Source organism: Rhinolophus sinicus, chromosome 3 (genome assembly GCF_057876585.1).
Source record: "Rhinolophus sinicus isolate RSI-liver-muscle chromosome 3, RSI-T2T, whole genome shotgun sequence".
NCBI classification, from domain to species: Eukaryota; Metazoa; Chordata; class Mammalia; order Chiroptera; family Rhinolophidae; genus Rhinolophus; species Rhinolophus sinicus.
In genome coordinates this window covers 63,455,978-63,483,183 of record NC_142503.1, presented here as the reverse complement: position 1 = coordinate 63,483,183, position 27,206 = coordinate 63,455,978, and the positions used below count along the sequence as shown (strand labels likewise).

At 38.7% G+C, this 27,206-nt stretch overlaps 2 protein-coding genes across 11 annotated transcripts in view; one reads left to right on the top strand and one right to left on the bottom strand.

The window, feature by feature from the left end:
• The window catches only part of SKIC3 (SKI3 subunit of superkiller complex), a 74,632-nt gene extending 71,237 nt beyond the window's left edge, over window positions 1-3,395 (top strand). For all 9 annotated transcript variants that reach the window (XM_088796634.1, XM_019727881.3, XM_088796631.1 and 6 more), the window contains 2 exons: window positions 512-635; window positions 2,626-3,395. In XM_088796634.1, the coding sequence (XP_088652760.1) occupies window positions 512-635; window positions 2,626-2,700 (199 nt within the window). In that variant the 3' untranslated portion in view covers window positions 2,701-3,395. The remainder of the gene's footprint in view (window positions 1-511; window positions 636-2,625) is intronic.
• A 9,721-nt stretch (window positions 3,396-13,116) lies between these two features.
• Window positions 13,117-27,206, bottom strand: part of FAM81B (family with sequence similarity 81 member B) — a 43,634-nt gene continuing 29,544 nt past the window's right edge. For both annotated transcript variants that reach the window (XM_019727991.3, XM_074328706.2), the window contains 3 exons: window positions 16,883-17,018; window positions 15,110-15,305; window positions 13,117-13,418 (listed from right to left, as the gene is read on the bottom strand). In XM_019727991.3, the coding sequence (XP_019583550.2) occupies window positions 13,285-13,418; window positions 15,110-15,305; window positions 16,883-17,018 (466 nt within the window). In that variant the 3' untranslated portion in view covers window positions 13,117-13,284. The remainder of the gene's footprint in view (window positions 13,419-15,109; window positions 15,306-16,882; window positions 17,019-27,206) is intronic.

The window sequence follows — 27,206 nt, the reverse complement described above, 5'->3', positions numbered from 1 at the left end:
GTTCCCATATTGTACATTCTTGAAAACATGTACTAAAAGCCTGATAATACACACTTAGCCTCTAGTGTAGATGTTAAGTATTTCTCCTTGTTCCACTCTGTGTTATTTTTTATTATTTATTGATTTATTTTCTGCCAATTTGTAAAACAAATTAGTGGTAGAGCACTCAGAAGTGCACATAATAGGGGACTTTCCCTTATTCTATTTGGGATGAGCCTTAATTTACATATCTGCAAAATGGGAATAATAAACAGCAATTTGCCTTACAAGGTCGTGAATGTTAAATGTAAACATATATGTAAAGCACTTAGCATTAAGTACCAAGCAAATAATAAAGAATAAATGTTACCCATTATTATTACGTATATTTTTATGTGAATAAAAAATTCATTAAGTAATCAGCACCACATATGCAAAAGAATGAGGAAGATAATGTATGTGTGAGTCCAGTCTGTGAATTATTTTATATTCATTTATATGCTTGGACTGAATGTAAATATCTTTTCCCCAGAGAGACACGGCGACTTTTGGAGAGAGTGGTGTATCAGCCTGGGTATCCCAAATCTATTGTGTCAACTGCACGTTGGTACCTACTGAGACACTTACATGCCAAAAATGACTACGAGCTCATTAATGTAAGTCATTGATTTTATTCAATGTATTTCATCTTGGACCTTTGTGGGAGGAGGGGTAAGGCTTGCTGTCTGGTGCATTGTAGGACGTTTTACCAGCATTTGTAACCACTGTCCTCCTCCCTCCACCCAACTGTGACAACCAAGGATGTCTTCTAGACATTGCCAAATGACACTTGAGGGGAAATTGCCCCTGGTTGAGAAACACTGATTTAACCTGTAGGAAATACATTCTCCTAATGTGCTGTGTAGAATAAGCGAAAGCAGACAAAGGTGCAAGGTGGTGGGTGTGGTATTTCTTAGGACCAGTGCAGTGGAGGCAAATGGGAAGATAGGATACAATTACAAGCGCAGTGGTACCTCAGTTTTCAAACTTAATCTGTTCCGGAACGTAGACTGTTTCAAACGTAGACATTTTGAGTTCTGAAACGTTCGAAAACCGAGGCACGGTTTCCCCATAGAAAGTAATGCAAAATGGATTAATCCCTTCCAGAGCTTTAAAATCAACCCCTAAAACTGCAAATGCCGCATGAGTTTTACTATCAAATGATACCATAGATCCATAAAATTTACAGCATTCGTAAACGGAAATGTTCGTCAACGGAGACATTCGAAAACTGAGATACCACTGTGGTAGAATTTAATGTGGTGTTCATATTATTTTAGAAAAGTTATTTTACTTATTCTTTTCTATAAAGTGCATGTGTCGTTTTCTTTTTTTTTTTTTTTCATGTGTCGTTTTCTACTCTGCTTATGGGATGGCTCTGGTATATAAATATGAAAACGTGTATATCTAAAATTTCTTTTTAAAAAGGTAGAGTATGTAAAACATGTATTGGGTTCACATTCTCATAACTTCAGCCAGCAATTTTTAAAACACAATGAAAAGTAGTGAGAGGCTTTAAGACCTACAACATTTGAAATACTGTTTGCCTTTCAGTGAAAAATACAATATTAAAGAAATATTAACAAAAACAAGAAAGGCCGTATAATCAGCATATTGCAAACCAAAAAGGAAGAACTTGTGTGAACATTGGGAGACCGTTCACCATGGTCTCTGGCATTTCTAAACATCTGATGAACAGAGGGCCTGACTGCCCTTTGTTCCAGACTGTCTTTCCAAGGATGTATGTACAGTGAAAGCTTTGGGAGCCAGAGCTAAGTGTCTCCCTCCACAGCACACAGTAGGCCTGTTTGCTGCCCACAATGAAAGGCTCGGGTGTCCTCAGCTCAGGGTTCCTGTTGTATGATGCACCCCACTCTGTATGTGGGAACTATGTGTCCATCCATGTCACCCCATGAGACTTGGAGGCAAAGGGAACAGATGCAGACGTGCTGATGTGCATGATGTTTGCTGTACCATAGATAGTAGAGGCCTTTGTCTCTGACCCGGGAGCCCTGGTATTCCGGCAGTATCGTGAAACTGTGGCAGACTAGCTTGTTAGCTTGCATGTAGAGCAAAATCTCGGACCCTTCCCAGTGTTTGAAAATGAACAACCAAAATGTGTCTTAGTAATCGAATGATCAACTGAAATTAAATCTTCTAGTTTGTGGAATTGGTGAAAATCATGGAAAGGTTCCTGATAGAGCCTAGAACCCAGAGCTTTGATCCTAAGCTGTGGTTTTAAAGGAGAACAATGTCGTTTGGATATTTCTGTGCATAAAACGGCCTTTTGGAGTAAGGAGTTAGCGGTGATAGTATTGTAAACAAAGAGGCCCAACAAAATGTGTAATTTTACACAGTGCTGACAGTGGTAACAATTGAAATGTTGGCATCTGTACGAATTGAGCATTTGAATAAATTGTGCTTATCTCTGCTGTTAGCTTTGGTCGAACAATTAATTTCAGCAAAAATGGCTGAAGGGTTGCCCACAGTCGCTTTTTCTCTTGTCGTTTGATAGTGCCTGCTGCCCTTTGGCATACGTGGCTTCTATGAATCTAATATAGACATTGTTAATGAACAACGTGCTGACCTGTCTGTGACTTCCCACAGGTGCTGCTGAGCGATGCTAAAACTCATGGAGATACAAGAGCATTGGAACTGAATCAAAAATTATCTTCACAGTAACAATGCATTTTTTATAGTAAGCAAGCGAAGAAACAGCTATTAGAAAGAACTAAACAATGAATCAAGACTTTTCCCCAAAGCATCATTTTTTAAGACTATGTATTATCCATTCCTTTTTTAAATCTAAAGATGTTTAAGTTCTTAAACTAGGGATGTAATTTCCGATAAACTCTTACATGTAACTTTAATCTGAAAAAAATCTTTTTGAGAAGTTCATAATGAGAGGAGAAAAACGTGATTCCCTTATTCAACAGTTATTTATAAACCATTATTTTCTCCATTTTTGCATGGTGCACAATAGGGTTTTTTGTAATCCCTTACAATAAAGCCTTAATAGCCATTTTCATCATATGCAAAGCAAACTAGCACAATGCAAAGTTTAATTCCTTCTATGCATTTTAGAGTTCAGCAGGCCAACTCATCATAAAATCTAAATCTTGTAACCTGTTTTACTAGTGGTTCATCTCAGGTTCTGTTGAAGAAGCATGATATAAATGTTGGTGAGTCTTTTACTGCTAATGGATATGTTTATACAATTTAAGACGCTCAGGTGTATGGCTGCATTTAAAAAAATGAATGGAAAATTTTGGAAAATAATGCTGACAGTATTTAATCAATCATGTAATTCCTTCAATTATGATGAAAAGACTTGAACTTTCTGAAATAAAATATAGTGTCGTGTTTTCTTTATAGTATCAATATCAGATTTAATTTTTAAATTCAAATTTTAAAACTAGAGAGCACATTTACCTATTTTATTTATTTTTTTCAAAAAGCCCTTTAAGTATTTGAAGAAACTATATGTCACTTTGGATTTGTGTTTTAAAAAACATTTCAGACATTAACATATTGTACAAAAATGTGTGGTTGTATGATTTGTTTGTAGTTTTTCTAAACCAGCAGCTTCACAATATTACTTTATGAGATAATGTAAATTGATTATATTCTGTAATTAAATTTTACTTCAGAGATTAATAATCTGTTGAACTGACTATAATTTGATGAATTCCCAAATTTGGCTGAATATTATTCAGACCCATGCCATCAGAATATTTAAGGATTGGGGCCTAGGACTCTGCATTTAAAGGGCATGCTTAAGAGATTCTAATATCCATTCAGGTTTGTGAACCACTGGATTGATCCAGTGATGATTCTTCCCTTTGTTTCTTTAACAAGATCAAACAACTTGCCATTCTCTGCCCATTTCGTCCTTATCCTCACAGCTGTCAAACTGATTCAGTGCTCTTAACAGCCTGGCCCACAAACTTAGCCAGAGCTATGCTGCTGCAAGGGCCTGTGCACTCCTAGTGCCGTGCTGTCCTGCAGCCTGTAACTACAGAATGGGCTGGCTGCATCTGCTTAAATGCTTGGATTCAGTTCTACTTCTCCAGCTGCTCTCTGGGGTACCCCTCATTTCACAACTTTTAGCTACAGTATGGACTTGGTTAGCCTTTGCTCCAGGTCTACAATCTAGGAGTAACCTTTGACTCTGTTTCCTAGTTCTGGCCTCCAGGGACCTCAGACCCAGGTTTTCTGAAAGAGAAGATTGGTAAACACCTTATTAATACTATCTCAGGTAGTTATTTCTTGCATAGATGCCCCGTTACTATGTGCCTCAAATCATTCCTAACCATATAATTTTTATAATTTACTTCATCCCAGACCTATGCTAAGTGTTTTAAACGTTGTCATTAATCCTAGTTAGTAAAGGAGAGTGTTGCTAAACAGCATGTGTAAAGCAAAGGAAATTCTAAGTGAATCAATGTTACCAGGTTTTAGGAACTTGAAAAGTGGCTGAAATTTCCATTCAGAAATTAAGCTTTATACATAAGCTTAATTAGAGAAATTATATTAAATTTTACTTCCTGAAGTACCAATATTTAGCATTTATATTATTATTTTGTTAGATTTTTTTTGAGAACTATAGTGCATTTTTATCTACCATATGGCTATTATTGATTATTTAGGTGTTTATAGGCTAGCTTGGCATCTGATAGTCATATCCTGTGGGAGAAATACATTTCAGCTTATGAGTAAACTTTTGGAACACTGTCTGTTTGGGATCACTTGTCAGATTGAAGTCTCAGGATGAAAGAAACAACCTTAGTTTAAAATGCTCTTTTTCACTTTCCAAAATGAGTTGACAAATTTCCTTTAACTTGGGAATTTACGTAGAACAGGATTGGACAGAAACACTCAGGTTACTGTACATTAAGGGAATTAAAAGATGTGGTTATTTAAAACAGTGTGAAACATTAATTGGGTAAGTGTTTCAGGTAAAGTTTAGGTAAATTAGGTACCTCAGTTTTTGGTTTAGAAAAAATGTGGTCACTTAAGCTCTGTAGCACATGAAGACCACCCACAGTGTCTCGCTGTCCCTGCGATATGTCATTATGACTCTTTTCTTTTCTTTGACTGATTAGAATAGGAACTTGTTGAAGAGCAGTATTTTAAATTTTAATGTACCCGAACAAATAGCCTGCACAACCAAAATTTGTTTTTATAAATGCTAAATTATCTTTAGACCTCAAAATGTTTTCAAGTAAGAAACTTACAAATAGTATCTCTTTAACAAACAACTGCTATGAAACATTGGAAATACTTTTTTCTTATATTTTGAATTTAGAATTGAAAACACCTATTTGTTTTAGTGGGGGGAAACGATACCAGGAGAGGGATAATTAAAATTAGTATATGCATCGAAAAATGGGTTGGATTCTGTATTACATCACTGGACGGTTGAAATACTTTTCAGGTCAAGCTCTCCTTTGAATCAGTACAGGAGTTCATTTGGGCTTCATGCTTCACATACTTTCCCTGTATATAATACCTATTATAAAAACATTTACATTAATTTTTCTGGAGAGAAGATGGACAATGAAAAAAATGCTTTCTTTGCTATTTCGGCTTGTGGTAGGCAGAATAATGGCCCCCCAAAGATGTCCATCCCCTGATCCCAGAATTCGTGAACACCTGGCAAAAGGGACTGTGCAGATGTGATCGAGGGTGTGGACCTTGAAAGGGGGAGGTTATCCTGGCTTTAATCATGAGGCCTTAACAGTGGAGAGTCTTTCAATGAGAGAAGTGACACAGAATAAAGTCAGATTCTACGTTGCTGGCTTTGCAGATGTAATAAGGGCAGCCTCTAGAAGCAAACAAAAAAAAAAAAACAAGGAAACTCTCCTGTGGAGTTCCCAGAAAGGGATGTAGCTTGAGTGCCTACTGTGTGCCAAGCTATTTACAGTATTACCTCATTACCTCTCACATATTTCACAGTAGATACTATCTTCATTTTACAGACAAAAAATGAGAACTCAAAGCGTCGCTCTTCAAAAATTATCTATATTCTTAGGCAAACAGAATCTGGCCGCCACGACCATTTCCAATACTTTTGTCAAATTTTGTTAATAATTCTGTTAATCTCAAAGAAATGTAAATGAGTCGAGGTGTGTACCTTGGGACTGACTCAATTATCCTACTAAGGTGTATTCTGATGCTACTGGTTACCTGGTGCCACTGTCTGAATTCTAGGAAGAAACTTAGGAGGAAGGAAACCTCCTCCAAAGGACTAACTGCAATTTTTTTTTTTTCAAGCTTTGTTTGCAAGTTTCAACCTATGTAATGATAAGGAATACTCCATCCTTGTTGGGTTTTGAACTTCACAGAAGCTGAGGCCAACAGTGAACTAATTGTTATAGTTAATCCTTGATAACATCACAAGTGCTGGCCCTTGGTTTTCTCTTTGGCTTTTCTAACCTCTCTTCCATCAACTTTCATTTGGCCTTCCTGTACGTTAGGTACCTAGCACTTCCTTGGTTTTGAAAGATCTTGCTCTCTCCTTAGTTAGCAACTAATTTCTACGGAGGAGGTAGTTGATAAAAGTTCATAGGTGTGTGTGTGTGTGTGTGTTCCTTTTGGGGGAATTTTATGTTGGCATTGTGAATACTCTAAAGCCTTTGAGTGCTAACCTGTGGAATTGAGTCATAAAGACTGGATAGATTCCTTGGTTTAGGAGTCGTTTGAGGTTGCAGGAGTGGGTTTGTCCAGCACCATTCACGTGCCTCCATAAGTTCACTTCCCTCTTGAAATCCCCACGTGTCTCCCTTATGAATGCAGTGCTTTACTTTTTTGGACAAGCATCTGGTCGTTGGATACTAAGGGCTTTTACCCAGCAGTCATAGTTGTTGGGTTTGCTTTGATGGCCATGACCTATGGAGCAAATATGCATCACTGGACACTGACATCAGCGCCTCACCCCCTCCAGTCAAGGTCTGTAATGTTTTATCTGTTAGCCTCCCTCCTCAGAGATGATAGAAAGAAGCGCTTTTAAAGTAGAGGAACATTTCCTCATTATAATGTTCCAGGAGCAATCTATATTTTGCATTTCTTTCTGCTTTGCTCCACTGCTAGACGTATTGCAAGCCAAGGTATTTCTTCTCATACATGTAAAAGGGCCTTTTTGAACTGATACACGTCTAGAAACTGATCTGAATTGAATAGAGGTGAATGAAAGAGTATCATGGAACTTGTCTTTCCCATAAAATCCCAAAGCTCTGTTTATTAATCAGTACCATTTATCAGGTACAATACCTATATGCATCAGATGCTGCATTAGATGGTCTGCATATATTTAGAGAAACAATAGAGTAGAATGTTTAGGAGCAGTTCTCTGGACTTGGTGAGTTCAAATCCTGCCTCCCTCTCCTACTAGCAGTGAAACCTTACATAAATTACCTACCCTCTCTGTGCCTCAGTAATAGGCATCTGTTTGGAGTGTTAAAACACTTAACCGAGATAAAGTGCTTAGAGCAGTCTCTGATACCTATTAATAGGCCAGTAAGTGTTTTTCTAATTCTTTCAATAACATACAAGGGAGGTGTCATCTGCCATTTTAAGATGAGGAAACTAAGACTCTGATATTAAAAAACATCCAGAGTCACATATCACATTAACAGTGACGGTGACATTGGTTTACAACTCAGGCTGTCCAATCGCAAGACCCCTCAAGACTTCTCAGCAGAGAAGTTTGCTTATTTTTCTGTTTTCTAAGTTTGTTTCTTTTGGGACAAGAGAGGACCTGGTTTATGACACTGCTGGGCACATGTGTCTTCCAGCGTTTATCACGTGTGTAAACATCTTCTGTAAAGGAAGTAGCAGAACTCTACCAGGGAACAGGGGTTATGGAAATTTAGTCTGTGGAGTTATACAATTTCATGACTGTATATTAAGGGAAAGATCTGAAATAACAAACCTTTATCACACATGTATGTGACTCTAATCTCCTGGGGAGGGAAATGCCGAGCTGGGTAGGGGCCAAAACAGCCTATGAAACCCTCACACGATGATACTTCTGCCACTTCACTGCTGTCTCCACATGCTTACCTAAGGATTTCCAGGTTCCTCTCTGTCCTTTCGGTGTTAGGTGTCCTTGGGGTTCTTCCCTGGTCTCTGTTTCTCACTGTATTCTTCATGTCTCCCACCCCCACCACCCAACCCCTGGCATCCCTTCCTCACCCATAACCTCAACAACCATTTCTATGCTAAATCCTCAATTCAGATCTTTCATGCTCCAGGTCCTTGCTCGCACTAACCGCCGGATACCTCCTCTTGGACGTCCCATAGACACCTCAAAATCAGTTAGTTTAAAACTGAGCTCATTATCCTCTTTCTCCTGCAACATCTCCCTCCTTCCCCACCCAAATTTGCTTCTCCCACTGTGTATTCTCCATGTTACAGAGGGATCTCTCTAAAAGGCAAATCTGATAATGTCACTCTCCTATTTAAAATCCTTTAAAGGCTAGTCTGGGCACCTGAAGATTAAGCCCAAGTTCTTTAACATGAGTTACAAGGCCCTTTGTGATCAGACACCCTACTCCCCCTAACTTTCCAGCCTCCTCTTTTGCTATTTACCTTCCCCACCTCCACCACACACATGTTAGGTTCTGACCATATTGAACTTCCTGCAGTTTTCTGGAATGTGTTCCATTCATTTGGCCTCCAGGACTTTGCTCAGGCTGCTCCATCTGCCTGAGCCCCCACCTCTACTAATCTAGTCCCTTTCCCTGGGCTAAGGTCTCTATACTTTAGACGTCTCAATTCAGATGCCCCTGTTTCTGAAAGACCCCTTTGCCTGATTCCCCATGTTTTTGCTAAATGCCTCTCCCGGGTGCTCCTGTCACACCTTGTACTTGCCCATGTATTTGCCAGTGTAACTGTTGGTCTTTTCCGGTAGACTATAAATTTCCGAAATGCAGGGCCCATGTTTAGTTTGTTCAATGTTGTATGCCCAGTGCCCAGCACATGAATGAATGGAGCCTGCAAAGATATAAAAAGTATCTCACAAAAGTTGGAGACCCTTCATAAGGTAAAAACACAGATACTTGTGTGTGTGTGTGTGTGTGTGTGTGTGTGTGTGTGTATCATAGATCAAGTTTTTCCTTGGTGTTTTTGCTGCCACTTGCTGCTACTAGGGGTGACACCTACAGAAGTGAGCAGGTGTTTGGTAAGTTTCTATAGAAGAGGGGAGAGGTGCTGGTGTCCGGAGCACTCCGGGGATGCTGTTTCTTTGACCTTGGGCCTTACTGCAGTCCTGGCCCTCGCATGGTGGGTATAGCCAGTCACAGTGGGGCCGACAAGGCAGTTACCTATGTAGCATAAGGCAAGAAATGTGTCCTTCCTCTTCAGTAGGGAAGCAAAAATAGTTTGAGCATTATCATTTAGACCTCCATGTAAATAATTTCATATGATTTCCCTCCCTAAGAGCAGGTTTTGATAAGAGGAAAGAAATGGCAGGAAATGCTGGGAGGTGGCAGGACCCTTGGACTATCCACGCCTGCTTAGATCATGTTTGGGCCCAAAGCGAGGACTGAGATATTTTAACATTTGCCTGCAGCGTGGATAAGTATTGCAGATTCCGTGTTGCTCAGACATCCTCCTGTTTGTGGAGAGAGAAGTGTGACATCTCTCAAGGGACTAAGTTTTGGTGTTTGGAATAGAATAAAGTGCATACAGAACTTCTCTAGGGGGCGATTTTTCTCCTTGTCACCATTTGGATCCACAGCAGAATACATGCAAAGGGAGGCAGGAGCAGTGCTCTACTGGTGCCTGAGAAGAGGTGAATTCACTGTGAAATGATGGCTTTTGAACCTCAGGGCCCCTCACATGCATGAGCCCTAGAAATGTATTTACAAGCTTTTGTAAATTTTGCATAAGACATTTCGATTACAATAAGGTCTTTCATTAAGACCAATGTCTCTTGCCACTCCCACTTCCCTTGATGTCAGGTGCTCCTGGCCTGGCTGTGGGCATCTTTGGATCCAGCTAAAGAGACATTGAGTTGGGGATGCCTTTGGGTTAGAGGGATATATGTATGTTCTTCACAGTTTCTTCTGTATGGAGTTAATTGCTGCTGTCCTGAGGTGGCAGCGGCTTCCAGGAATGATCTTACAGACGACTGTGCCCACACATCAGGACAGGACATCAACAACAAATCAGAACTACATAAGCTTTAGGCCGCACAAAACCTGGAGCCACCATCTCACTGGGCAGAGCTCTCAGGCCACCTAGAGTCTGTGCAAACCTGCGAACACCCCAGTATGGGGTCCCAAACGAGAATGCTGGCCGAGGATCCTTTGGCCCCCTACCCGCTTACGTTATATACAGGTCTCCGCGGTACCGGTCAACACCAATGACAGAGACCCATTCTGGGAAAGCTTTTGGCTTCACCCTGCACCATTATTTGAATTGCATTTTAGTTTGGAGCATTTTTTGCTTTTGTTTACAAGGAAAAAACAAATGCATCAGCATCTTTCACCCCCCCCCGCCCCCCCCACCGGCTGTGTGTTCTTGATGCTTTTGTAGCTGTATCGTAGAGTGAAAAACAGGTCTGAGTGAGAGGTCTTGGCAGTCGGTCTGTGTGAATTCCTAATTTAAACCTTCCTACAACCACGTATTTGGTTGATTACAAAGAGTTACTCTTTTAGCCTAATAGTGTATTTGTTGTGGTGATTGTTTTTTAAAATATATTTTTGCTAGAAACAAAAGTACTGTGTTGTAATAATGTGAAAACATTAATACATGGTTGATGTAAAAAACAAAATTTTTATAATCCAACACTGCTAAATTTGTTATAAATTTTGACCTATTTTGCATATTGTAGAATGCATAATGTGCTTAACTTGTAAATTTTTATTTTTTTGACACAAGCAGGATCATAATTATATTGCTTTGCAACTTGCTTTTTTCCACTTAACAGTATATCTTGGATATCTTTCTGTGCTCTTTTCAAGGACTGGATAGCAATTTTGTTTGCTGATATCATTAATCAATTCCTTATATTTGGGTTGTTTTTAGTTTTTTTGCTATAACCAGTGGTGCTGTAATGAGTATCCTTGTTCATATATCTTGGCATGTTTTGCAAGGTATTTTCCCCTGTAATATAAATTTCTAATAGAAAATAATAGGTGGGCAGCCGGATGGCTCAGTTGGTTAGAGCGTGAGCTCTCAACAACAACATTGCTGGTTCAATTCCCACATGGGATGGTGGGCTGCACCCCCTGCAACTAAAGATTGAAAACGGCGACTGGACTTGGAGCTGAGCTGTGCCCTCCACAGCTGGACTGAAGGACAATGACTTGGAGCTGATGGGCCCTGGAGAAACACACTGTTCCCCAACATTCGTCAATAAAAATAAAAAAAATTAAAAGAAAAAAATGTTAATAGATGTTTCCAAATTGCTTTCTAAATCACTGCACCAATTTGTAGACTCGCCAATAATGTATGGGAGTGCACATTTCTCTACAGCCTTGTCAACTCAGCATTGTCAATCACTTTAATATTTGTCAGTCTGAAAATAGTAGCTAAGGATTCCTTTAATTTTTATTTTGTTAGTAGGTTGAATGTCTTTTCATATCTTTATGATTGTACTCCTCTGTAGCTAGCCTGTTCATATTCTTTTCCCATTAAAAAAACACATTGATTTCTTATTTTCTTGTAAGAGTTATTTGAGATTACTTGAGATATTAGCCCTTTGTCCTAGCATGACACTCGATTGCAAAGCACACTGCTAGTGTGTTTTAAACTCTTAAATTCTGCTAATGAAAATCCCTTGAAATATAGTCCATGACGCTATATGTAAATTAATCAAAATAAATGGAGATATTTCATACAGCTAAAAAATTAGAGAGGGAGGCATTGATCGTAAAGTTATTTGGAAGGTAAGTTTGTTCTTTATTAGGGGAAAAGTTGTTACTCTTCTTCCCTAAACCAAGGAAGGAGCCTAAGTCCAGAGCAAAAGTCTCCTTGCCAAGTTTACAAAAAGCTCCGTGATTACAAATTAGTCCTTGCTGTAGTGCATAGTGCATGACACGGAGAGTTTGTTTTATTTTTCTTGATTTTACTACGTAATACCAGGCTCTACATTTAACATTTATATCTGGAAAAGTTAGAAATACTTTAATTTTGTAGGAAACTTATTAGTGTTCTTGAAGTGCTTTTGAATTTAGCACCTAGATCAAATCACATTGGATGTTTTTCTTGGGAACTGCTGTATTCTCTTACTCTGTATGAGTTAGCTCTTAGTTGCTCATAATTCTGATACATATTGAATACAGTGAATCAATATGCATGTTAGACTTGCTGAAAATATTGGGATTGTTAGAAAACAAAAACCTCTAGGTCAGAAGTTGCAAATTGACAGCCCACTGACGGTATCTGCCATCTGTCGGTCAGGCATTCCCTCACAGGTTAAGAACTAGTTTGAACTATAGTCATCCCTCTGTGTCCCCGGGTGAGGGGGGGAATGGTCCCAGGACCACCACCCCGAGGATCCTGGATTTCCGAGGATACCCAAATCCGAGGATGCTTAAGTCCCTCCTATAAAATGGCATAGTTTTTGCATATAACCTATATTTGCATGTAGACTATAGCAGAATAGAGAATATCACTTTATTCTCATGGATTCAGCACAGTGTTCGATGCATGGCAAATTCAAGTTTTGCTTTTTGGAACATTCTGGGATTTTTGGAGGGAGGGATATTTTCTATCCACGGTTAAACCTGCTGATGCAAAACCTGTGGATATGGAGGCTCAACTGTAGTTAGTGCTGATGCTTATAAATGGAGCGGTTTCACATAAAACCCAGATTTCTGGTTTCTTTTGACAAATGAAAATTTTGGCAATAACAGATCACATATATGTGTTAGTAATGAACTGGAACTGCACAGTGGCTATTCTTTTTAGACAAGGTAAGTGGTCTCCAATTTTCCTCAGTGCATGCTATTTAACGTATTACATATAGCCTGCTTCACTCATTTAGTTATATTATGCAGATGGCTGTTTTGTATTTGCAGGTAAATAAAAATATTATGTGTATGTAAAAAAATTCCTTAATTTTTTCATTAATAAATGAAAATCTCATAAAGTTTCTTTGCTTTATTGGGTTTTCTGGTACTTTCATCTCCGTTTAAAAGGTAGTAAGACATGCAGAGACAGTAGAAGCAATAAACATCCCAGAGGTTTCTTCTTCCCAAATTTTACCAACAAACCACTTCATTGGCCGGTGAAAAAGAAGATGACTGGAAAGTGTTATACTTCCTGGAGCTCCACTATCTTACGCTGTAGCTTCTTTAGGTCTTTCTGAACTTTATATTTCTCTAAATCCATCTTTGTTTTCTGTATTTGTTGGAGGGAGTTGAGAGAGTCATGAATCGACTTAAATCCTAGAAGTGGATATGAGAATACGTAGACTGAAACAATGCATGGGAACTTTATCTTTACAAAAGTTATCAATCAGTGGTCCTGTCATAACTGATGATCTTTTCATTCAAAGCACATTAAGTTTTACTAAGACCAGCCTAAACATGTATAACAACCCATTTCTTGTATGTTATAAAGATGCATTAGTAATAGTGTTTCAACTTGTATCTGGTTTCATTGTAAAAATATTTAATCATTCCATTCCTTTCCTCCCCCTCCCCCCGAATATATTGCATAATGAAATGATTCTGTATTTCAAGGGAGAAATTGGAAATATCTTCTCTTTCTATATACTTTGACAAGAGAGTTGAATGATCCCTTTTTTAAATTCTTGTTACCAAATTGAAGACCACAGATGAGATTTTAAACTTTCTCTAAAATTAACCTGTTTGAGGGACCTAGAGAGGCCCCTGGCCACGGGCTTCTCCCCATCAGCTGCGCTCCAGCACTTTGCATCTCTCTTACACAAGTCTAGTCATTCATAACCACGTACCTACCAGATCTCAAGCTTCTTACACTGCAGCCCATTTCTTATACACTAGAGCCTTTCACATAGTCATTTCTAAACACATTTTTATTAAAGGCATAAAGGAGCAAACCATTAATTTGGAGTCCCTGTTTGCTAAACGCCCACTTAGTAAAATGCAGAGACATGGATATTGCAAATTACTCTTCAGCACCTCACCCTGTGGTTATACTACTGGAATGAACAAAATTAAACTTCTGGTAGTTAAGTAGACAGTAGGGCCCTAAAAGAAAGGCCAGTTAAGTGTGGGATGTGATTCCTGGCCAGATAATTCATTAGTTTGATTGGGCAGTGGGAGTTGGGGGTTAGAGGTGGTAGGAGTCAGATTTCCAGGCAGCAAATTTCACTTCTATGCCAGCAACATCTGGCAGAATGAGACCCTGAAGTCTTTGCAAGACACCTTCAAAGCACCTCTGTACAAGACCAAAATTTGGTAGAATTTACATGCATTTTTCTGAGCTCTAGAGGACAGAGCTTTCTCTAACAAAGGAACCTTCGGATTCCTGGTAATTCCCTCAGAACTGTGACTTGAGGCAGACGGCTGCTCCACGGCACCTATTCCTCTGTCCTTCCCTTTGACAAATTAGATGAGCCTTTGCCAATTAATCCTCTTTGATGTTAGTTCAGCGTGACACTGCCACCATTAGCCTCGCTAACAAGAAAGGCAGTCGCCACACCGGACTCTGTTAATTCCTCTCTCTCTCTCTTATTTCTAAAGGTCAGGTCTCCGGTCTGACATCTGTCCAGGCTCATTACCTGCAAGTTCAATGAGGAGAATTTGATTTAGGTTCCTCATTTCATGATATAGCCACAAGCCAGCTCTTGATCTCCAAGGACTTTCCAGGTCTGACAATTCTATGAGTCTGTGATCTTAGAGATTAAAAAACATTTCACAGCAATGGCAAGTCTGTGAAGCTGCCAAGTGTGCATGAAGAAAGTAAACTTGTTTACTTACCTCCCAGTGGTGTGCTGACCGTCTATGGGATGTTTAGGAAAAGTCAGATTAAGTACAAAAGGATGTCACAAATGACAAGATCAATTCCTGGCCATTGGCTCCAAGTGGAAAACTCTGAGGGACTCAATAGGAAAGGACTGGCGTTCTTTACTTAATCAAAGGGATCTACTCACCTGATTGATATTCATTCTGCATTTCCTCTAATTCATCCCAGATGTGCTTTTCCAGTTGGGTCATCTTTTTGGATAGTTTATTTTCTATATGCTTTACTTTGCTCAGTTCTGCTGTCTGTTTCTGTGCATTAATGAAGTGCTCTAATTTGCTCGAAAGCTGCAGTAATTTTTTTTCCATTTTATTTTCAGACTTTTCCTATAAAAGATATCACATGTTAAAACTCTGCAGACGAGAAAATCTGTGTGCATTTGTATTTCGGCGTAGAGACTGTTTTTAACGAATTCATTTGTCCATGTTATACATGAAAATTCAAACCAAGTTCCCTTGTACCGAAAACTGTGTTCACAAGTCTAAGAGTTCATCCCTTTGTTTGGCCTTGTTCATTTGTAGTTTCTGGAATTCTGCATGTTATGGAGGAAAAGAAAATAAAGGGCTGCGGTCTTGCTGAAATGCCTGAGGATTTGGAAGTTTAGTCTAGCGTTTAAAGCAGGGTAGCCAAGGAAGGTGTTTTCAGTTCTGCTGGACCCATGCTCCTGGGATAGGCTCCTAAGTGTCAGATGTCCTTATTCCTGGAGCTTCATCACAGGAATGGGCTAGCCTGGTTGAGCCCCTTTGGTTCTCCACGTGGACAGACTTCGGCTAGAATAGGGACTCTCCACCCGTGTTGTCTGTTAGAATCACCTGGACCATACACCCCGCCCCCCCCCCCCCACGCTAAATCCTGTTTCAATTAGCCTATGATGGACCTCAGGATTTGATCTAGTTTAAAATGCTCCAGGTAATTCTCATATGAAGCCTCTTGAGGCTAATTAGCTTCTTGGCTCCTCCTCTCTCTTACACAGGAATGGGCTAGCCTGGTTGAGCCCCTTTGGTTCTCCTGTCTGTAGCCCTGCCTGCCTCCGGAATGGTGGATTCCAGGCTCTCTCTCCCTTGTGGTGGGAGGGCTTCTGCCTGCAGGTGACCCATAGTCAGGTAGGAGGACGAACAGGCCACGGGGCTGCAGGTCGGACCGCACAGACTTCAGTAGCCTTATCCGTGGTAGAGCTGTCACGTTTGTCTCCGTCCCTTGCACCATGTCCAGATCAGTTGTTGACAAACTCAGGTGGGGGGACAGGAGTGTTATTTACCATAGCCCCCGACCAAAGCTCCAGAAACATCTTATTTCAATCACCTGCATGGGTGGCAGCCCCTGAGGACACTAACAGCCCTGTGCTGTTCTCCTGTTGGGGCTCAGCATGGCCACTGTGCTGGGAGAATGGAGCTCTGCAATAGATTTCCCACCGACTGTAGTCTCATCCCACAGCTGGGCCTTTTCTCTACAAGATGGAATCTGGAGAAGGGGTTTTGAAAACCTTTGATCTGCTAATGGATCTCTCTCCAGAGAGGCAAAACAGCTCATCTAAGGGAGAAGTTTTCAGGCTTGATTGTGTCTGAGCATCACCGGGGGCTCTCGCCTAGACGCACAGATTCCCAGGGAGGCCCCGGAGATGGTGTGATGCCTCAGCGCTGAGTTGGGACAAGGAATCTGTAGTTTTAAAAGCTCTTTCAAGTCTTCCGGTGCCGGTAGAAGACATTCTGAGCAGTGTGGGATCACAGCGTTGGGGAGTAGCAAGCAGGACGGGAAGACCGGCCTCTGAGTCCTATCTGGCGCCACAAAAAGGTAGGTAACTGAGAATGTGGGAGTGCGACCTTCACTTGGAGACCTTGACTCCCAGCTAAACTCCAGACAGTGACTGGGCAGCATTTGCTTAATAAATAACAGAGCTCCTCACCAGTTTTTCCTGGAGCAGCTTCAGACACTCATTTATAGGGCCGAGCTGGTCTTTTTCACATTTGATGAACTGCTTTTCTGTCCATTTTTGATTGGTCTCAACTTCCTCATACAGATTATTTGAAAGTGAATTAAATCTAAGGGAAAAAATAGTTCTGTTTTAATAAGTAAATTTAAACATAAAACCGAAATTCAGTATTGAAAACGTCTGCAGTTTCTCTCAGATGCTGAGGCTCAGTGTGTCTAGCAAGTACTTATGGGGTGATGTGAGGGTGGGGGTCACACTCTGGGGCCCTGCCCTGAGCCTGCGTTCAGCCCAGCTGCTGACAACACCCCTCCACATACTCTAAAGTACATGTACACACAGTGACAGGAGACAGCCACACAGAAACACACATGTCACCCACACAGATGACCTCTCAGGGCCCAGGGTGCATTGCGTGTGTGTGGAAGAAATGCCTTAATAAGTCACTTGGGATGGGGAGTATTACTCAATGTAGGGATCGGCAAACTTTTTCTGTAAAGGACCACATACTGTGTTTCCCCGAAAATAAGACCTAGCCGGACAATCAGCTCTAATGCATCTTTTGGAGCAAAAATTAATATAAGACTCTGTATGTTATGATATGATATGCTATGATATGATATGATATTAGACCCAGTCTTATAGTACAATAAGATCCAGTCTTACATAAGACCCAGTTTTATATTATAGTACAATAAGACCGAGCCTTATATTAATTTTTGCTCCAAAAAGATGCATTAGAGCTGATTGTCCAGCTAGGTCTTATTTTCGGGGTAACACGGTATATACTAATTTGTGCACTGTCTTCTCCATTAGAACATAAGCTCCATAAAAGCATGGTTTTACTTTGTTAATGTCTGTGAACAATGCCTGCAATATACGAAGTACTCAATAAATAGTTGCTAAAAAAATTAATAAGTGGGCTATTTTTTCTCATTCCTTTTATTAGGGCTCTTCACAAATAAATCATAGACTTGTCAACTTATTTAGAGATCTAATCTTTGATTTTCATTTTCACTTCCCTATTCCTGGTGGAAGTATTAATTAATAGTGATTAAGGGGGACAGTAAATCCTCAGATAACCAAGAGGTAGCTTTACAGTTGAGAAACCAGCCTTCGCTGCTCACCTTTACTGTGTAAATAAATGAGAGCATTTACTCTCATCACTGGTACAATATTAAAATCCCTCTGAAAACCAATCTGCCGAGGTAATACCTCTGGAAGGACATATCAGTAATTGAAATTCTGAAATTTGAGTGAAGCCAAAAAGAATGAATTACTACTTATCCTTTTATTACAAGGTTTTGCCTGCAATTGGAGATTCACCTTCCTGGTAACAATCAGGAGTCAGACTCTGTGTGATGGTCGTTTATCAAAGTATGAAAACATTATTTAAAAAAAAAAATTCTCCTTGAAAGATAAAAAGGATAACATAAAATAAAAGCTTATGTAAATCTTTTTCTTTCTGTAGACTTTTTCCTAACATAATGGACATGATTTACCATGTAAAAATTACTTTTCTGTTAATTATAAAACTTACAGTTAAAATCTCAAGAGGAGGAATTTATCTTGGATGATATTCACATTTTAGTTCCCAATCCTCTATTCCAGTGGTTATGGCGGTAATTCTATCATATGTAGATAGATATAGGTAGGTGGGTGGGTGGATGGGTGGATGGGTGGATAGATGGATAGATAGATAAATAGATAGATAGATAGCATTTTCTTTCCTTTTTTCTAAAAACACAAAGAGACTTTTGAATTATGGCTAGAGACCTCATTAGTATAATGTAAGTTATTGCCTGGATTTGTTTTTCCTTAATATCTATACTGGTGCAGTCAGATTAAAATACACTCCAAGGGCAATTATAAGGAAGGAAGTTACAAAAGAGTAAAAGAAAATGTAACGGAGGTCTATAGACATTACAGAGTCCAGGGCAGAGAGCTGTGTCGAGAGAGAATAGTGAGCGTGGCCCAAGTATACTGCTTGGAACAAACATCCCTGTGGCCACCCTGCTTATGAGTGACATACATAAATGAGGACAGAGATCCATCCTGGACTAGTTCTAGCAGCTCACTTATGTCTTTTTTTTTTTTTATTGGGGTGACAATTGTTAGTAAAATTACATAGATTTCAGGTGTACAATTCTGTATTACATCATCTATAAATCCCATTGTGTGTTCACCACCCAGAGTGAGTTCTCCTTCCATCACCATATATTTGATCCCCTTTACCCTCATCTCCCACCCCCCACCCCCCTTACTCTGGTAACCACTAAACTATTGTCTGTGTCTATGAGTTTTGTTTCTCATTTGTTTGTCTTGTTCTTTTGTTGTTTTTGGTTTATATACCACATATCAGTGAAATCATATGGTTCTCCGCTTTTTCTGTCTGACTTATTTTGCTTAGCATCATATTCTCAAGATCCATCCATGTTGTCACAAATGTTCCTATATCATCTTTTCTTACCGCCGAATAGTATTCCATTGTGTATATATACCACAACTTCTTTATCCATTCATCTATCGAAGGACATTTTGGTTGTTTCCATGTCTTGGCCACCGTAAACAAAGCTGCAATGAACATTGGAGCACACGTGTCTTTATGGATAAATGTTTCAGATTTTTTGGGTAGATAGCCAGGAGAGGAATTGCTGGGTCATATGGTAATTCTATTCGTAATTTTTTGAGGAACCTCCACACCGCCTTCCATAACAGCTGCACCAGTCTGCATTCCCACCAACAGTGTATGAGGGTTCCTTTTTCTCCACAGCCTCTCCAACATTTGTTACTATTTGTCTTGTTGATGATAGCCATTCTGACTGGGGTGAGATGATATCTCATTGTGGTTTTTATTTGCATTTCTCTGATGATTAGTGATGTTGAGCATTTTTTCATATGTCTACTTGTCATTTGTATGTCCTCTTTGGAGAAATGTCTCTTCAGGTCCTCTGCCCATTTTTCAATTGGGTTGTTTGTTTTTTGGTTGTTGAGTTGCATGAGCCCCTTATATATTTTGGATATTAGCCCCTTATCGGAGGCACTGTTTGCAAAAATTTTCTCCCATTCAGTTGGTTACCTCTTTATTTTATTGATGGTTTCTTTTGCTGTGCAGAAGCTTTTAAGTTTCATATAGTCCCATTTGTTTATTTTAGCTTTTACTTCCATTGCCTTTGGAGTCAAATTCATAAAATGCTCTTTGAACCCAAGGTCCATAAGTTTAGTACCTATGTTTTCTTCTGTGCAGTTTATTGTGTCAGGTCTTATGCTTAAGTCTTTGATCCATTTTGAATTAATTTTGGTACATGGTGACAGATAGCAGTCCAGTTTCATTCTTTTGCACGTGGCTTTCCAATTCTCCCAGCACCATTTATTGAAGAGGCTGTCTTTCCTCCATTGTTTGTTTTTAGCTTCATTGTCAAAAATTATCTGTCCATATTTATGTGGTTTTATTTCTGGGTTCTCAATTCTATTCCATTAGTCTATGTGTCTGTTTTTCTGCCAGTACCGTGCTGTTTTGATTATTGTAGCCCTGTAGTACAAGCCAAAGTCAGGAAGTGTGATACCTCCATTATTGTTCTTTTTTCTTAAGATTGCTTTGGCTATTCGGGGTTCTTTTGTGGTTCTAAACAAATCTGATAATTTTTTGTTTTATTTTTTAAAAAAATGCCATTGGGATTTTGATGGGGATTGCATTAAATCTGTACATTGCTTTGGGTAATATGGCCATTTTAACTATGTTGATTCTTCCAATCCATGAGCACAGACTGTCTTTCCATTTCTTTGTGTCTTCTTCAATTTCTTTCAAAAATGTCTTATAGTTTTCAGCATATAGGTCTTTCACATCTTTGGTTAAGTTTATTCCTAGGTATTTTATTCCTTTTGCTGCAATTGCAAAAGGAATTGTTTGTATTTCTTTTTCTGAGATTTCATTGTTAGTATATAGGAATGCAATGCACTTTTGTACGTTGATTTTGTAGCCAGCAATTTTACTGTATTTGTTGATTGTTTCTAATAGCTTTTTGGTGGAGTCTTTAGGGTTTTCTATATATAGCATCATGTCATCTGCAAAGAGTGATAATTTAACTTCCTCATTCCCAATTTGGATGCCTTTTATTTCTTTCTCTTGCCTGATTGCTCTGGCAAGGACTTCCAACACTATGTTGAAAAGCAGAGGTGATAGGGGACCGCCCTGTCGTGTTCCTGAACGTAGACCAAAGGGCTTCAGTTTTTCACCATTAATTATGAGATTAGCTGAGGGCTTGTCATATCTGGCCTTTATTATGTTAAGGTATTTTCCTTCTATACCTATTCTATTAAGTGTTTTAATCATAAATGGATGTTGTATCTTGTCAAATGCTTTTTCTGCATCAATTGATATAATCATATGATTTTTGTCCTTTATTTTGTTTATGTGATGTATCACATTGATGGATTTGCGGATGTTGAACCATCCTCGTGCCCCGGGGATGAACCCCACTTGGTCGTGATGAATAATCCTTTTAATGCATTGTTGTATTCGATTTGCTAGAATTTTATTTAGGATTTTTGCATCTGTATTCATCAGAGATATCAGTCTGTAGTTTTCTTTTTTGTGTTGTCCTTACCAGGTTTTGGTATCAGGGTAATGTTGGCCTCACAAAATGAGTTAGGGAGTACTGTCTCTTCTTCAATTTTTTGGAAGAGTTTGAGCAGGATTGATATTAGATCCTCTGTGAAGGTTTGGTAGAATTCACTAGTGAAGCCATCTGGTCCTGGACTTTTGCTTTTGGGAAGGTTTTGGATGACTGATTCAATTTTGTTACTGGTGATCGGTCTGTTTAGATTTTCCAGTTCTTCATGGTTCAGCCTTGGAAGGCTATATGTTTCTAAGAACTTGTCCATTTCATCCAGGTTATTGAATTTGGTGGCATATAGTCCTTCATAGTATTCTTTGAGATCCTTTGTATTTCTGTGGTGTCCGTGATAACTTCCCCTTTTTCATTTCTGATTTTGCTAATTAGCGTCTTCTCTCTTTTTATCTTAGTGAGTCTAGCCAAGGGTTTGTCAATTTTGTTAATCTTTTCAAAGAACCAGTTCTTAGTCACATTAATTTTTTCTATTGTCTTTTTGTTCTCTAGTTCATTTAGTTCTGCTCTGATTTTTGTTATCTCCTTTCTTCTGCTGATCTTGGGTTTCACTTGTTCTTCTTTTTCTAGTTCTTTAAGGTGTAACATGAGGTTATTTATTTGGGATTTTTCTTGTTTCTTGAGATAGGCCTGTAATGATATAAATTTCCCTCTTAAAACTGCTTTTGCTGCATCCCTAAAATTTTGGTAGGATGTATTTTCATTGTCATTTGTTTCTATGTATCTTTTGATCTCTCCTCTAATTTCTTCTTTGACCCGGTCATTCTTTAAAAGTATGTTGTTTAATCTCCATGTATTTGTGTTTTTTCCTGCTTTCTTTTTGCAGTTGATATCCAATTTCAAAGCCTTGTGATCAGAGAATATGCTTGGTATGATTTCAATCTTTTTAAATTTTTTGAGGCTGATTTATGTCCCAATATATGATCTATCCTTGAGAATGTTCCATGTACACTAGAAAAGAATGTATAGTCTGATGTTTTAGGATGAAGTGCTCTATATATGTCAATTATGTCCATTTCATCTAATGTATCATTTAGGGCTGCTTTTCGTTATTTATTTTCTGTTCGGATGATCTGTCCATAGCTGTCAATGATGTATTTAAGTCCCCTAGTATAATTGTGTTTTGGTCAATTTCTCCCTTTAGTTCTGTTAGTAGTTGCTTAGTATATTTCGGTGCTCCCTGATTGGGGGCATAAATATTGATGACTGTTATGCCTTCTTGTTGTATAGTCCCCTTTAACATTATGAAATGTCCATCTTTGTCTCTTGTTATCTTTTTCACCCTGAAGTTTGTTTCATCTGATATCATTATGGCTACACCTGATTTTCTCTGGGTACCATTTGCTTGGAGTGTTAATTTCCACCCTTTCACTTTGAGTCTATGCTTGTCCTTGTAGCTGAGATGTGTCTCTTGGAGACAGCATATGGTTGGGTTTAGTTTTTTGATCCAATCTGCTACTCTGCAGCCTTTTTTTTCTCTCTCTCACATGGTAGTGCTATGTTTTCTCTGCACTATTCCAGCTTCTCACACAATGGGGGTATTCCCTGGGAGATGGGCTTCTCCTCTGTTAATGGTTCGCCTGGGTCACAGGATGCAGTGTCCATGTGGGTATGCGGAGAGCTTTTGAAGTTCCAAAGCTCTTCCTGCACCAGATTCAGAGCCTATATGTTTCAGCAGTTCTGTTTACTCCTGCAGGGATCCACCCAGATAGGTGGGGCCAGGGGCGGGGTGAATTGTGAGCGGTGGCCCAGAGAAATGGCGGTGACCATCACCATAGCTCGTCCTGCTTCCACAGCTCCCTCCCCTTTGCTGGAACTAGTTGGGCTGTGAATCTGTGTCTGCAGTCCACAGTTCTCAGAACAGCAAATATTCTGTTCTTTTGATCTGACACTGCTACTGTTCCACTTCTAGCACAGGGCAGGTGGGGGTGGGGTGAGCTCTGGCAGGGTAGGGAGGGGGTGGCTAGTCTCAGTGCCTAAGGCTTCCGTTCTCTGCTTGGCATTGAGGGCTTCAACCACTGTTTTCAGCCTTCTTCCCTCAGTCTTTTCTCCGAGGTCTCTGCCATGAGCGTTGGGTTCATCTATGTTATATGTTGCCCCCTCAGCCCTGTGGGCCATAAATGGAGCCCTCCAGTCCGAGTTCTTCCCTCTCCTGCAGCTGCGGTAGTTCTGGGATGCAGGGAACTCGGAGCACTGAACTAGGTCTGCATCCTGCACTCACATGGCTCTGTCTCTGCACTACTCCCGTCCCTCCTCCCCCGCTTGCCTGATTCACCCACCTTTAGGTGAATTCAGTAGTGGGTCTCTTTGTCTTGCCTGTCTGTTGTGCAGGGAGTCCTTTGTGGAGTTATTGTTGTTCGATTAGTTGTAAATTCCAGGGGAGCTTTACAGAGGCTCACCTCACGCCACCATTTTGATCCTTCTCGATTTTTAATGGTCGCAGAACATATTTTTATTTTTTATAGTCGTATTTCCATAAATGTTTTAGACCACGTAATATTATTTCTTTGGAGATTGAGTGTTAGATTTTGTTTCATATTAGAAGCAAGAACTTAATTTCCAGAAATATTTTTTTCTGCTAAGTTTATACCTTAAACTAACTTCTTAATGTTCCGTGATTTCTAATTAGGGACACTAATTATAAAGCAACTCCAACTCCATTCTGATAGGAAGATGTATTTCTTGGCCATTCTAAATTGTACTTGAGCTTAAATCCCAATATCATCATAGCCTTATACCTTCATAGTTTCAATCAGATATTACTTTTCATTTCTCTAAATTTCTGTAGGCCAATTAGTTTAGTAACAAGTCAAATCATGAGATGGAGGCATCATGGATTAACAAAACTAACCTGAGATTTGTAGTCAGACATTTTCTAGCTGTGTGACTTTGGACAAATTACTTAATCTCCATGATTATAAGTTGTTTCCTCATCTTTGAAAATGGGGATAAGATCCACCCTACAGAGTTGGGTGCACGTCTTGAACACTTAATGATTGGTAGGGATTTACAAATAACAATTACTATATTATTTCTGCCTTCCAATATATCTCACTTAATATTGCCTTAACTTTTACTTTACCTATGTTTAACTTTTCACTTATTTATACATTTTCTCCTCTAATTTCTGTGGCTATGATTATGTCTTTGGATATTCCAAAACACAACTTAACATATGATAGGTACTGAAAACATTCATTCATCCATTCACTCATTCATTCACTCATTGGCTTCTATTTGTGTCTAAATAAGGGGTGCTGAGGATACAAAGATGGATATGTTCTTGCCTTGGATCATTTTGTAACTTTCCTCTGTGATAGCATTTTTAAAGCTGTGTGGTAACATCTAAGCCTCTGCATTTACTCCACTGACCAAATACTTCTTTATTTTCTTATAAATCACTATCAATTAGACAGCATCAGCAGCAAGGGCTATCTAGGGGAGTGATTGGTAGGTTCTGCCTGTGCCAAACCCTTGCTAGAAGGCAGCTTTATGTCACGATGGCCCAAACTTGCTCTCTAAGTGCTAAGTGTTGGCTTTGGTCATTACTTAGCTAAGCATCTGACTAAGACCCTTCTTGAAAAAGGAGGCTCAATGCAGGGGCTCCAATTACAGACTGTGTGTCTCCTTTTTCAGGTTTAGTGATCAGTGCCAAAGTCCTAGAAATCACTAGCAAACCCGCAGACAGTATCATGGCTTTTAAGTTCAATGTAAAATGTGTTTAAATGACCATTTAACTTGAATTTTTTAACATTTCTAAATGGGAAAATTGCTCAATTAAACTTACCCTTTAATGTTATTAAAATGCTTTTAATCCCTTTGATCAGAGAAAGTTATTTCTTTTCCAAAAAAGAAGCAAGTCTATACCCCGTCTACTTTGATTTGACAATGCTCCGGTTAATAATAATTTTTTTAAAAAGAGCCCTACCTGCCTTACTTTCTCTTGAAAGTACTTGTAATACTTTCTCTTTGAGAAAAATAAATTTGCAATACAAAAGGTTAATATCCCTGATGTGAAGGAATCCTATAAATTGATTAAAAAAAAACCCCGATGAAAATCACAGTATGAAATTTGACAAATGATAAGAATGGGCAATTCACAGAAAAGAAAATACAAATGGAGAAGGGAATGAAAATCAAAAGAAGAGATGTTATTTTTCATCTTATAATTGGCAAATATTAAAAAGAGAGCATTCAGTGTTGGTGAGAATGTTGAGAAAGATCTCATATACTGTTAGCGGGAGTGTAAATTTTAAAAAAGAAATTTATAAAAATTAGTAAATGTGTAAACTCTTTGACCTAGGAATCTTGGCTCTAGAACTAAAAGCCCCTATAGCTAAGGTTATCTAAGGATGTACACATGATAATGTTTTTGTTTGTGGTAGCCATAAACTGGAAGGAAGTTATTATCTATCAATAAGATAAATGGTTGAATTAATTATGGCATATCTGCAAGTTAAAATATTATGCATTTTTGAAAAATATTATTAGGATAATATTCACCGATCTAGAGAGATATCCAAGCTATAGTGGAAAAAAAGCAAATTATTGAGTAATGTCTACAGGATTTACTTTAAAAACTCATGCCTATAATGTGTGACATATATACACATATATAATATACATGTCATATATAAATATATAAATGTATATGTAAGTATGGATATATAGAGGATGCCAAAAAATGTATACCCATTTTAAGAAAGAAAAAAACTATTAAATTGTAATAATATATACCAATAACGAAAGATGAATACAAGTCACATTTGACTTCTGCAATTACAAGAGGTGCTCAAAGTGGTTGCCATCAGCATCCAGACACTTCTGATTACGGAGTATAACTGCTTGAGTAACGTGGACCAAGGTCTACTTGTATACATTTTTTTGGCATCCCAGCATATGTGTGTGTGTGTGTGTGTGTGTGTGTATGCACACACACAAAGCATCTTCTTTCTGTTACATATTTATATTAACAAGGAAGAAATTGTGGAATGATACATCCCTGGTGTTAGCATTGGTTACACAAGGAAGCTGAGGTGGTGACCTCTTTTTTCATCTTTGTTTTATTTTGTTAGTTATAATGAATGCATATTACTTTTTAATTAAAAAAAGATGGAGAAAGTTTAAATTAAAAAGACTCAATTGTGTAAATTGTGTAATTCAGTGACTTATTAGAGCTCATAAATATTTGCCTGGGGAAAAATCCAGTTTATAAACTTACTGTTACCTACTGTTAATACTAATGAAATTTTAAGACTTCATCATTTCAAATGAGAAATGATTCAAGTTTATACTATTATAAAAGTACCCAGACTCAGATTTAACTATTTAGATTATTTGTCTATAAGCCCATTTCCCACAGGACTGAAGATGAAAAAAGTACACAGCATCATCAATAAAGCAATTAACCCTAGATCTTAAACATCTCCTATACTCCTCTTTTCTTTTTTTTTAAATTAAAGTTCATTGGGGTGACAATAGTTAAAGTTACATAGATTGCAGGTATACAATTCCTATACACCTCTTTTCTATTTGTTAATATACTTCATCTCTTTAAGACAGTCCATTTCAGATTATAAGTCCAATTTCTCCCCCAATAAAATCAATTCTTAAACTGTATTTCTAGAAACACTTTACTTTTCTACTTCTCCTTTGGACATTTTTCTTAATTC